The 13,390-nt window shown below is 39.9% G+C and overlaps 1 protein-coding gene across 4 annotated transcripts in view; it reads left to right on the forward strand.

Moving 5' to 3' along the window:
- The window catches only part of SLC44A1 (solute carrier family 44 member 1), a 226,879-nt gene that overhangs the window by 64,138 nt on the left and 149,351 nt on the right, over window positions 1-13,390 (forward strand). For all 4 annotated transcript variants that reach the window (XM_051855994.2, XM_051855997.2, XM_051855996.2 and 1 more), the window contains one exon: window positions 4,453-4,595. In XM_051855994.2, coding sequence (XP_051711954.2) covers window positions 4,453-4,595 — 143 coding nt within the window. The remainder of the gene's footprint in view (window positions 1-4,452; window positions 4,596-13,390) is intronic.

A 13,390-nucleotide genomic window follows, 5' to 3' on the forward strand; every position in this document is an offset into this window, starting at 1 on the left:
TCAATAAGTAGGAGATTGACTCCAAGCACTTTTGAGAAATCAGATGGACAGAAGTAAACATGGTGGTATTTGGGAAAAGAAAATCAGTTTCTAATTTCATTAATCCCTGGGAGAAGGCAGTAGCATCACTCTTCTTTCCCTATCTTTTTATTTGGAAACTTTTTTTTAAGATTTATTTTATTTATTTATTTGAAAGACAGAGTTACAGAGGGAAAGGGGTAGAGGCAGAGAGAAAAATCTTCCATCTTCTTCACTCCCCAAATGGCCACAACAGCCGGGGCTGAGCCCGGCAGAAGCCAGGAGCCAGGAGCTTTCCGGGTCTCCTACACAGGTGCAGGGGCCCAAGTATTTGGGCCATCTCCCAATCCTTCCCCAAGCGCTTAAGCAGGGAGCTGGATCAAAAGTGAACCAGGGGCTGGTGCTGTGGCGCACTAGGTTAATCCTCCGCCTGAGGCGCTGGCATCCCATATGGGCGCCAGTTCTAGTCCGGGTTGCTCCTCTTCCGGTCCAGCTCTCTGCTGTGGCCCGGAAGGGCAGTGAAGGATGGCCCAAGTGCTTGGGCCCTGCACCCGCATGGGAGACTGGGAGGAAGCACCTGGCTCCTGGCTTTGGATCGGCGCAGCTCCTGCTGTTGTGGCCACTTAGGGAGTGAAACAGCGGAAGGAAGACCTTTCTCTCTGTCTCTCTCTCTCACACTGTCTATAACTCTGTCAAATAAATAAATAAAATCTAAAAAAAAAAAAAAAAAAAAAAAAAAAATGTGAATCAGCCAGGTCTCCAAGTGGTGCCTGTATGGGAGGCCAGTGCTGTAGGCAGCAGTTTAACTCACTACACCACAGCAGCGGCCCCTATTTGCCATATTCATAAATGCCCCTCAACCCACCCCACATCCCCAAACTAAACTAAGCCCTTCTGCCTTGCTGAGTTGCTTAGTAAAGGCTCTAGGTGTGAAATCCAAACATGCTTGAGAAATAAGTGTGTCTTATTTTTTGACTAATAGTGAATGAAAGTGAATAAAAGCTCTCAAGTAGAACTAGACCTTGTGCTAGGAAAGGAGAATAAACACAGTTTATTCATTAGCAAATTGGCTTTCTCCCTCTTCGGTATTATTAGTTGCTGGGTCTTACCACTGACCCACCACCCCTGTATGCCTTTATTTGATTCAAATCACCTCCTGTTGTTGAGTATATTTTTCTGCTTCTCCTCTCTCTCAAAATAGCTGTCCTGAAAGCACTTCAGCAGCTCAGTCATTTTAAGATTTTAGCCCTGTTTCTTTTCTTACTAAAAGGCTTACTCCCTCTCAAGTGATTGCTTCCTACCACATGCTCATAAAAGCTTTCCTCATTCCCCTTATCATTTGCTTCATTAATGTGATTTTCTTCTGTTGAATGCCTTTTTCCTCTCCTCTCTGTGGAGCCGTTAAACTATGAAGTGTATTCTGTAAAGTTCCTCTTACCCTATTTTAATTTCATGTGCAACATTTTTTTCTTCTCTGAAATCCTGCATTTGGATTAGAATTTTTCTTTTTAAGCAGATTGTGTTTTTAATTATATCTGGCCTAGTTCCACATTGCCAGTGCTTGTACCATATGGGAGGTTCCTAGGATTATAGTCATGGTTTCTTCCCATCTTATTAGTTTACTGTTCTCTTTCCTTTCCCCACCATGAGCTTTCTCAGCCTCTCTACACTGATGCTTCTGGAAGCTACTTAGAAGTTTCAGTGGCTTAAGTGAAAATATGTCAGTGTCCCATTTTAGCATATATATGTTACATTTGTAATTTGTACCCTTCCTGCATCCCAGAGAGATGTGAGGCAACCATGAAAAAGAAAAACATCCACATGTCCAACAGCGCTGTTAAAAATAGTCAGAAAGGGAAATCAGAAACTGTTTAAAAGAATCCGTATCATAACATACTTACCAACATAAGAAGAAAATTCTATAACAAGTGAAAGAAGACCATAACTTTTTAATTATGCAGTGGGTTTGCTATTTTAGACTAGTAGTAAAAGAAGATTCAAATTGTGGTATGAAAATATTTTTGTGTAGTAACAAAACTACGAACATTATTTCTCACTTTTTCCCCTAGAAATTTTTGTCCTAAAATAGAGAATCAAAGGGGTTTTGTTTTTGTTGGTCTCCAATTACTGTTACTAAACTCGTTAGTCTGAGTTTCCCATTCAAGTTTACCACCAAGGCTACTACTTACTGGTCATGTGCCATGAACCAGACATTCAGCTAGGGATTCATGTTACCTCATTTAGTCCTCACTGTTAGGCTGTGAGATAGTTGGTGCTGCCCGGTGTTAGAAGTGAAGAGGGAACAGAGTCTAAGGTAATTGGATCCAAGTTACACAGGAAATAAGTGGTAAAGTAAGGGTTTGAACCCAGGTCTTTCTGAATATTAAGTCCATTCCTTTTCTATTACTCTGTGATGCTTCTTGATGCAGAAATGTGTTAGAAAGGATGGCCAGTAAGCTTTCTCATATCTACCTCCTTTTAAGTTTTGTTCAGTGCAAGTGTACCTAATTTGGGGTCCAAGAATATGCTTAGCATAGTATGCTGATTTGATGTGGCAGATTAATTTTTTTTCATGTTTTAGTATTGGACTGAAGTTATGAGGTAGGACGGACTGCCCTTAAGTATCCTTGGAGGAGTCAGGAGAGGGTGAGCGGGGCAACAGGTTGAGTGTGAATGAGTAAGTACTGACCAGCTATGCCTAACTATAGTGCTAGCCGTTAGCTACTGCTTTGAGGAGAAAGACTGATATTTCCTGAGACATACACTTTATGTGTGTTATCTCATATCATTCTTGCAACAGCCTTTGTGGTAAATGGTTTTAGCTTTAACTTATAGATGAGTGAACTGAGGTATAGAGAAATAAGCATGTTTGTCCAAGGTCACTGAGTAAAACATGGAGTCATCAGTATTCTGTTGATAATGTAGGTTTATCCAACCCCAAAGCCCTTACACATGTTCTTGTATCTAGCAATATTCATAATAATAGCTTAAATTTATTGAGCTCTTACTGTGTGCAAGACATATCAAGACATATTTCTTATCACATCAATGGACTTTGTCATTTAATCCTTAAGTAAGAATATTCTAGGAAGCTACATACTTAGTATTTCCATTTTACAGGTGAGTAAATTGAGGCAGAAAGTTGAAGTAACTTGGTCAGAAGCAGAAGAGAAAATAGTAGGAGGTCAGGGGTAGCCTCTACTGAGTCTCCGTGTTCACAATGTAGTAGTTTTAAGAAGCTTCTACCATGTAGAATCATGCTTTCTACTCTTGCTTCTCACCTCCCTTACCTGCACAATGAAAGTAGAGGGGTTCTTCAGAAAAAAGGAATTTGTGTACCTTTTTTAGGTAAGTATATTAAGTAGAAAATACTTTTCTCTAAAGAATTGCGTGTGGATATAGTGTGGGACTATGATTTTGCAGGGCTATTTAGATAAGTATTCCTAATGATATTTATCTGTGATGAATTAAGCAGTGATAATCTCTTTATTTTTACTCACATTACTAAAGATAACAAAAACAACCTTTTGATGAACAGTTTACAAGAATATTTCTTAATCCCAGTCTTTTCCCCCAATACAATCAGTTTATCAGTAGTGATTCACTTTATTTCCAGTAGCCTGCAATTGAGTGTGGGCCTTGTTTTGATCAGATCATTGCTTGGCTTAGCAAGCATGATATGGTTCTACTTTTTGCCTTTGGCACTGTGATGAAGCATATTCTCCTGAAACGAAGTATGCTTTGTGGAGCACAAAGCCAGGGCCTTGCATACTCTCCGTCAGCAATAGTTAGAGCATGGCAGTGCTTCGTTACATAATTCTTTCATGTCTGTGTAGCTTTATTGCAGCAAAGAAGCAGAAGAGTTGAGTGCACTGAAGTGATTGATAATGATTCTAAACCCATGTACCAATTGTTCTTCGAATTTTCCACTCTTATCCTTTGATGCTATTCATTTAACAGTGCCCCTTTACAGTGAAATAAAACTAAAGAATGAAGAATGTTGGGTTTGATTTTATGTCTGAGCTTTCCTAGCCTCTATGGCCTTGGATGGCTTATTGAACCTCTCTAGGCCTGTCTCCTCATCATAAGGATTAGAGAAAATGTATGATAAGAACCTGGTACAGAGCCTGGAATAGCGCAGATGTTCAATATGGAGAAGTTGCCTTTATTATTATTATTATCATAATAAAATGTGAAGATGATCTAATGATGCAAAAGCTTGTTTGTTTTATTATGATAGTAAATAGTGTTTCCCTGTGGACTTTGTGCTGATCATATGTAATCTGAGGAAAACAGTAGAATAGTGTTTGCAATAAGGAAAGATAGCTCTTTGTTCCCTTGAACAGACAAAAGTTGTTCATTGTTGTGTCAAGTAGTGACTGTTGCTATTGAAATGGTTTATTTGTATTTTTTTTTTTTCTGTTTCTTTCCTAGGGATTTATTTGTGGCTTCTCAGTAGCAACAGGTGCAGCAGCAAGACTAGTGTCAGGATACGACAGCTATGGAAATATCTGTGGGCAGAAAAATGCAAAGTTGGAAGCAATACCAAACAGTGGTATGGACCACACCCAGCGGAAGTGAGTAGACTGTTGCTGAATGGTGAACACAAACCGTTGAAGGGGGCACAGAGAAAAATCCTGCTTTTTTAAAACTGCTTTAAAGATAATATCTTACTGAATATTATTTTTATATGACTTTGGGTATTTTTAATTTTTGTTTCTTCATTATATACTTGAATCATTCCTGTTTTCAGTTTTCAAATTTTGTCCAGGAAACAAAATCAGCTATTATGTAAATTGGTCTACCTTGAGGTTTTAATAGGTAAAGGCTTGATCTGAGAGAATTACTCTTATCTTCTGTTTGCTCTTAGCCTTTAGGTTGTATACTAAGTTTTAACCCAGAACATAGCATGATTTTTTCCTGTAAGATTATACTTGGTGTCAGATGGATGATTTGAAACATTAAAATTATAAAGAAACATTGTGTGATGCATGATTTATAACTAAACATCAGTTTTCAGTTTTTAAAAGATACATTTTCCTTGTCAGACTTTAAACCATCTTGAATTCTCAACATTCATCTTTTAGATTTCATTAAATTCCTCAATTAATTGCATTTTTCTTCAAAAGAGCAGTTATTTCATTTTTAATCTATAGGGAAATATATATCATCTAGTATATTTATGTATGATGTCAGTATATTTGTTTAAACTGTATATTTATGCCCTTATCAAACTTTGTTAGACATTTCAAGTATCAAACTAGATCTTTAGAATTAACAAAAGTAATTTTAAAGTAGCAGGTTAACCAATCCAATTAAAGCACTTTATAGGAAAAGGCTAAGCAGATAAAAACATATTTTAGGTTATATGAAGCATTTTCCAGGAGTATATTATACAAAAGCTATACTTCTTATTATAAAATCTGTGCTGTTGCTGGGAAATATAAGATTAATTTGATAATTTCACAGACTTGAAGAACAAGTCAGTTGATCAATTCTCAGAGCTATTCCACTCTTTGGTGATGATAATGCAGTTCAAGCAAATAAAATTTTAAGTAATGATGATTCTTTAGATGGCATGTCATAGTCAGCAACGTATTTTACTACCCTGTATGTCCAGGATAACAGAGGCTGAGAGAGACTGAAGCGACTTTCCCAGGGTCACATGACTAGGGGGCAATTGAGTATTCCTTGCAAATTATAAGCCTTTCTTTTGATAGGCACTTACAACTTTTCAAAGTAAAAGTTGTATTCTGAGCACTTTAGAGCATGGTTTTATAAATTCTTTATGGTTGCCTCAGGAAATTAATCTAAGGTTTACACCTTGTATTATTTCTTGTGGCAAGACTACCATTCTTTTTTATTTTCTCTTTATTCTGAAATAATTTTAGACTCGCAGAAGTTGCAAAAATAGCACAGAATTCTGCAAATTTTTTTTGTAGGTGGCATCTCTTTAATGTTGATATGTGCCAAATCTGAAATATCACCATTTAGATAAATGAAAAGAGAAGAGAAGGCCTCTTTTCCTTCAGATCCACTGCTCACTTGGGTCATAATCATTTTTATGACTCCCCTCATAACTTCCTGATGTATCTAAGCACATCCTTGCCGTAAGAATTGTGTGAGTACCCCTCTTCACACTTAAACTTATGGCAGCCCATCTGGTCATGGAGCAGATTTCAAATCCTTGGCTTATGCCATGCACATTTTGAACCCATTGGAAAGAGAAACTGCTATCATTTTTAAAAAGTGAATTCTTTTCTCTGCTTATTGTACTCAAGAGCCATTTATGTAGAGCTATAGGGGAAATAGTTTCCCAAGTATAGCTGTTTCTTAATTCATATACATGTATAAATTTTATTTTCTGATCTGTATTTCATCTCTGCATTATGACTCTTTAGTACCAATCTGTCCAAATATTTCTGCCTCTAAATGGTAATTTTTTTTTTAAACAAACAGTACATTTTTAAGCATATCTGTCTCAGGTAAGTCTTTAATATATGAATTTATGTTTATCAGCTATAATGCCTTGCATCTTTTTCCTGCCAAATGTATTGGCTTCCTTCTACACTGATTTCCTCATGTTTGTTTGGCTTCGTCATGAACTCTGGACTCTTCCATAGCTATAGAGTGTTTTTATACCTGTATTAACTAACTGTTACCTTAACCTGACCTTGGTCACTTTATCTCATCCCTTCTCCTTAGCCCCTAGGATAGTACATGCTACTTACTAGGACCTCAATATATATTTATTGAACAAACACACAAATAAATCCTGTAAGGTCTTGAATACAACTCTTTCATGCCTTCTCGTTTCCTAACATGGCTAAATTCTACTCATCCTCAGCCTTAGCGTAAATGTCACATTTTAGAGAAGTCACTTTTGATCTCATCATTTAAACCAGATAGTAAAAAGTATTCTTTCATTGTGTCCTGTAATATGTGTAATTATATATTTACTATTTGATTTTTTATTAAGTATGTGTCTTTTAAGTGCCATGAGAGAAGAGGGGAGGTCTGTTTTATTCAGGGCCTACCGCAATCCCTGCAACATAGTAGGCACATGGGTAAATGCTTGTTGCATAGGTAAATAAATTTATCTCTATAGAGTATGTTCTAAGAACTGAATTGCTGAATCTGAGGTTCTGTATATTTTAAGATTAATAATGTATATTGCTGAATGACTTTCCATGAAGACTATTCCATTTATATTCCCACCAACAGTGTCTGAGGTTGCTTTACCTTTGCTAGTATTATTAGTAATTCTTTACTAATGTGATAGACCAAACAATAGTGTTTTATAGTTTTAATTTGCAAGTCTTTGATTATTAATGAGTGTGAACCTTTTCCCCCAACATGTTTGTTAGCCTCTCAGGAAGACTGTTGTGCTAACAAATCTATTCTTGGTCTATCTCTAATCCCTGTATCCTTTATACTGTGATAGGATTAAGTTCTTCAACACAGGGCTTTTATTTTGTCATTTCCCTGTTTGAGAGCCTTTCCTTTAGTGTTGCTGTCTATGGTATAAAAGATGAGCCCACTCAACCCCCACTGTTCCAGGACTCCTACAATCTGAACCCATTTCACCTGTTCAGTCTTTTCTCTCTGCTCCTCAGTGTGATATCATTATTGTCCTTGACATTCAATTGATTCTACCTCTGTGATGTTCTTTCTACCTGTCTGCCAATCTGAATTTGTAAAACACTTAGGTGGATCTCATAACATAACCTCTTCATGAAACATTTCAATATTAATCATATCCCATCGTGAGCTTTCCTTTACTTTGATTACCTGAACTTCCCTGAGTCCTAGTTGTTATTCTATTGCCTTCTGTTTTCTAATTATATTGTGTGTTTCTCATCTGTCTATTAATTATCTCGTGCTAGGTAACAATATAAATTTAGGAGCTTAAAAGAAGACACATTTATTATCTCAGTTTCTGTGGGTCAGGAAGCTGGATGTATCTTGCATAGGTTTTAGCTGTCGAGTCTCCCACAAGGCTGCAGTCAGGTGGTCAGCTAAGGCTGAGGTTTCATCTAAGGCTCAACAGAAGGATCTCCTGGCATCCCGTATGGGTGCTGGTTCTAGTCCCTACTGCTTCTCTTCCGATCCAGCTTTCTGCTATGGCCTGAGATAGCAGTAGAAGATGGCCCAAGTCCTTGGGCCCCTGCACCCGTGTGGGAGACCTGGAAGAAGCTCCTGGCTTTGGATTGGCGCAAGCAACTTTGGCCGTTGCGGCCATCTGGGGAGTGAACCAGTGGATGGAAGGCCTCTCTCTCTGTCTCTACTTTTCTCTATAACTCAGTCTTTCAAATAAATAAAATAAATCTTTTTTTTTTTAAAAAAAGCCCTGACTTCAAAGAGGTTATGTTAAAAAGTTGATTTTCAAGTTGGTTGCTTGAGTTGTATAGAACTTTTCTATGTAGAAACAATGCTGTGGATAAGGTTCTGAGGTTGGGTCAACAAAGTACAGTGGATAAGAATTTTTAGATTGTCTAATGTGTAACTTCTATAAAGCATCCTGTCAGATATTTGTGAGTGCCACCCTGCCCACTGACAAATGGCTTAGAATGACTTGACTTGTTTTGTAGCTGAACTATGCTGTTATTAGTACTGCAGAAAATGGGGATGACTTGTAGCCTTTTTTTTTTTTTTTTTTGCTTTTAGCTTTTTGCTTTTTTTCTGATGGTGGAAAGTGTGGTGTTGGAAACACAACTCCGATGGGCAGTTCCAAAAACATATCTCTTCCTACCTTTTGTATACTATTTTCTTATATACTATAGACATGTATAAATAGAATCTATAAGTAGCCTTAAAGTATATGTGTCAGTTTTTAGAAAGAAAATTATTATTATTAAAAGTCTTCTTGCGGGGCCAGTGCTGTGGTGCAGTGGGTTCAGCCGCTGACTGCAGCACCGACATCCCACATGGGCGCTGGTTCCAGTCCTGGCTGCTCCACTTCAGATCCAGCTCCTGTGGCCATTTGGGGAGTGAACCAGCAGATGGAAGACCTCTGTCTCTCCCTCTATTTCTCTTTCTACCTTTGCCTTTCAAATAAATAAATATATTAAAAAAAAAAAAAGTCTTCTTGGGGGCCAGCGCCATGGCTCACTTGGTTAATTGTCGCTCCCCCTCTTCGTGGAGGAACGACACTAAGCCCTGCCTAGGCTTCATATCCGAGTCACGGCACCATTATGTCGCTCCCCCTCTTCGTGGAGGAGCAACACAGGACCCTGCGCTGTTCTTTCTGTCTGCTCGGCCCTCCCCGGGTTTGCTGCTGGTTCTTCCCGGGTTGGCTACTATCCCTTCCACCTCCGTGGAAGGGCAGTTCCCCCTGGCCGCATTCCCCACTTCCGCAGGGGAGCGGCACACCGTCGGCCGGCTCTTCTCGGGGGCTGCACAGGTGTTCCCTCAGCTAGATGTTCCCCATAGATGTTTCTGGTGCATGCCGTCTCTCTCCTCCTTTATAGTCCTCCTCCGCCAATCCCAACTTGGCTGCCCACACGCCGAGTACGCTGCTCTCCTCCAATCAGGAGCAAGTCCTACAGTTTATTGGCTGAACTGGAGGCAGCTGCGTAGAAGCTGTTTTCTCCTCTCCCAGCGCCATATTGTGGGAGAGCAGATGCATAGAATAAGTCTTAATTCCAGTAACTCAGTCTAGTCCGGATTGCTCCCCACAGTTAATCCTCCGCCTGTGGTGCTGGCATCCCATATGGGTACCGGGTTCTAGTCCCGGTTGCTCCTCTTCCAGTCCATCTCTCTGCTGTGGCCCGGGAAGGCAGTGGAGGATGGCCCAAGTGCTTGGGCCCCTGCACCCGCATGGGAGACCAGGAGGAAGCACCTGGCTCCTGGCTTCAGATCGGCATATCTCCAGCCATAGCGGCCATTTGGAGGGGTGAACCAACGGAAGGAAGACCTTTCTCTCTATCTCTCTCTCTCACTGTCTAACTCTGCCTGTCCAAAAAAAAAAAAAAAAAAAAAAAGTATTCCTAGAAAGGAAGACTTCTATGTTCTGTATTAATTTGGACAGAGCAAGAATGCTCTCATTTAGTTCTGAGATACCTGTATTAGTAGACATGGGAACTATTCTGGGACAAAAGGTCTAGTTTTGTTCACCTTTTGGACAACATAGGCCCCAGGAGTGGATTGAAGTGGAGGTGCTGTGCTTCTGTGATAGACATTCCCATATCCTGGGAAGGGAGACGTTGAGGATAAGTAGGGAACTGCTTCTAATATTTTGGATTTGAGTGTCATAGCAGTATTAGAACTCTAGTCTCCCACTCTGTAAACCCTGCTAACACAGAGCTTAGTGTCCACTTTGTTTGATACTCCAGGAGTTTTGAGTGTATCTTACTAATATTGATTTTTCCATAGTGGTTCTATACATATATTTTGCACAAATCTAGTTTTTTTTTTATGTTTTGTCTCTCCTCAAAAGAAGCCATTTAAAGTCCCAATCATGAATAAAGATCTGTGGCCCTAAAATGTCTCAAATTTCAGATAACTTGGGTTAACAGGGTGTGAAGGAACTGGAGGTCTGAGGAGGGTGATGGCCTCCATTTTGGGCACAAACTGTGGCAGAGGCATTTTATTTGAGACCTTTTCCAATTTTCTACAACACCTGCAGAATACCCAGTGAGAACAGGCAACAGTATGAGTTCTGCTTTTTTTCTCCATTGTTCTCATTCCCCAGAAGCCCCCAGTGTAGAATGTTTATGCCGGAAGGGCCCTTGAAACCATCGAGCACCTTTACTTTACAGGGGAAGAACCTGGGATCTGGGAAACCTGAGTGGTTGATGCAGACAGGTAATGGCAGACGGTTGCTCTACGCTCGTGTCCAGCGCAGTGCTCCTTACGTGGTATATCATGCTGCCTCTGAGAGCTTAATCCTGCAGGGATCATGATTTCCCCCTTTGCAGATCTTTCCCTCCCAACATTTAAAGACGATAGAAGCTTTTTAGGGAAACATGAAGAGAAGAGGCAGGTTATATAGAGTTATAACTATAGAGAAATTTTGAAAGAAACCAAAGCACCTATACACTCTGTGAAGACTTTGAATAATTTGAAGGCAATCCATCTCTTTGTGTCCTGTCAGGTAAAGAATATGAGTTACGATGAACTGCATTATCCTTATTTCATGGTTGGACATTTTTTGATTTTTATGTTTTAAATATTTACTGAACAACACCTAGCTTCAAACTGATAATGTTACTTTTTAGTAAGATAAGTGTTTTAATTTTAGAGAAACTCTCTTTTTTCAAAAAAATATTTATTTATTATTTATTTGAAAGGCAGAGCTACAGAGAGCCAGAGGCAGAGAGAGAGGTCTTCCATCTTCTGATTCACTCCCCAGATGGATGTAATTCCTGGAGCTGAGCCAATCTGAGGACAGGAGCCAGGAGTTTCTTCCAGGTCTCCCACACGGGTGCAGGGGCCCAAGGGCTTGGGCCATCTTCTACTGCTTTCTCAGGCCTTAGCAGAGAGCTAGAGGAAGTGGAGCATCCGGGACTCGAACTGGCACCCATATGGGACTCCAGTACTGCAGGTGGCAGCTTTACCCGCTACACCACAGCGCCGGCCCCTAGAACAACTCTCTATTAAAGCTTGGAGTGGGGCTGGCACTGTGGCATAGTGGGTAAAGCCGCCACCTGCAGTGCTGGCATCTCATATGGGTGCCAGTACAGGTCCCAGCTGCCACTTCTGATCCAGCTCCCTGCTATTGCCTGAGAAAGCAGTGTGGAATGAGAAGGCCATGCCAAGGTGGCCCCTGGCAAGCGAGTGTCAGTTACTCAGGAATGGCTTTGAAACCCACCTGGCAACGGAGCCTGCCTGGCAACAGGCTGTGATTGGTTGGGGCATAGACGGCCCCTTGACCAGATTGGCTGGTCTTGACTATATAAGATGTTGTTCCAACTGTAATAAACGAGTCTGCGGGCTGCTCACCTCAAGCCTGCTTTCACCCGACTCCTGGGGTCTGTGCGGTGACTCTACGCCTCTTGCCCCCACCACGCTGCTCCTCTCAGAAACGAATCCACTGCAACATTGTTGAGAAATCAACAGCTACAGGAGACCTGGAAGAAGCTCCTGGTTCCTGGCTTTGGATTGGCACAGCTCCGGACATTGCATCCAGTTGGGGAGTGAACCAGAGGATGGAAGACCTTGCTCTCTCTCTCTCTGTCTCTCTCTCTCTGCCTTTCCTTGTCTCTCTGTGTAACTCTTTGAAATAAATAAAAAAAATATTAAAAAGAAAAAAAACTTGGAGTTACATAGGTTTAGTGTCTCTGGTTAAATCTACCCCTTAGTTGCTAATTATGTTATTAACTTGTGTAAAGAATTATTTATGGGATTGGTAGTAATATTGTACTAACATTAAGTTTATCTTCTATCCTTCAGTTATTTTTTCTTAAGATTTTATTTATTTATTTGAGAGGTAGATTTGCAGTGAGAAGGAGAGTCAGAAAGGTCTTCCATCCACTGGTTCACTCCCCAACTGATTGCAATGGCCAGAACTGAGCTGATCTGAAGCCAGGAGCTAGGAGCTTCTTCTGGGTTTCCCACACTGATGCAAAGGCCTAAGCATTTGGGCCTTTTTCTACTGCTATCCCAGACCACAGCAGAGCTGGATCAGAAGAGGAGCAGCTGGGATGTGAACCGGTGTCTATAACCGGCTTAGCTTACTATGCCACAGCACCAGCCCCAATCCTTGAATTATTGATAAGTTTTCTGAGCTTTTCCCAGTATTTAAATATCTTAGGAAGAATATTTTTCTTTAATTAGCCTGTGTATAAAACATACCTCTTTGAAGACTTTATAGAGTTTCCATATCTCGTTGTGCATATCTGTCTCTGGAAAAGAAATAGAAAAAAAATACAAGATAAAATTTACTAAAATTCTTGCTTTGAGAGTCCTCTTATCACCTAAGAACTGTTTTTCATGTTCTGTGACTAGGACTTATTTCTGTTACTCCCAATGACTTAAGTCAGTTTGCTATTTACTGAATGACTATCCTTTGACATTCTTGAAAATTCGGTTATTCTATTTAGCCATTGTATGCTAAATATTGAAAACAAGTTGTATGCTAAAGACCTCTTTTAGGATTAGTAAAATAAGAAAATAAATGGTGAAAGAAGTTTGGTTAAATTCATTCATTCATTCATGGACTATTTCTCTTCACCATCTTCTTTGTGTTTGGCTCTTGAAGTTATACACTTGAGAAAAATAAGCACTTTTTTATCTCATGGAGATGACCATTTCGTGGAGAAAACAGAACTTAGTAAAATTATCATGCAATCCCAAATTATTACAACTATAGAAAATGTTATATAGAGAGCAGTATAGAGCATGAGAGAGGTTATGGGACACTTGCCAAGTC

The sequence above is a fragment of the Oryctolagus cuniculus genome, chromosome 1 (assembly GCF_964237555.1).
Source record: "Oryctolagus cuniculus chromosome 1, mOryCun1.1, whole genome shotgun sequence".
Lineage (NCBI taxonomy): Eukaryota > Metazoa > Chordata > Mammalia > Lagomorpha > Leporidae > Oryctolagus > Oryctolagus cuniculus.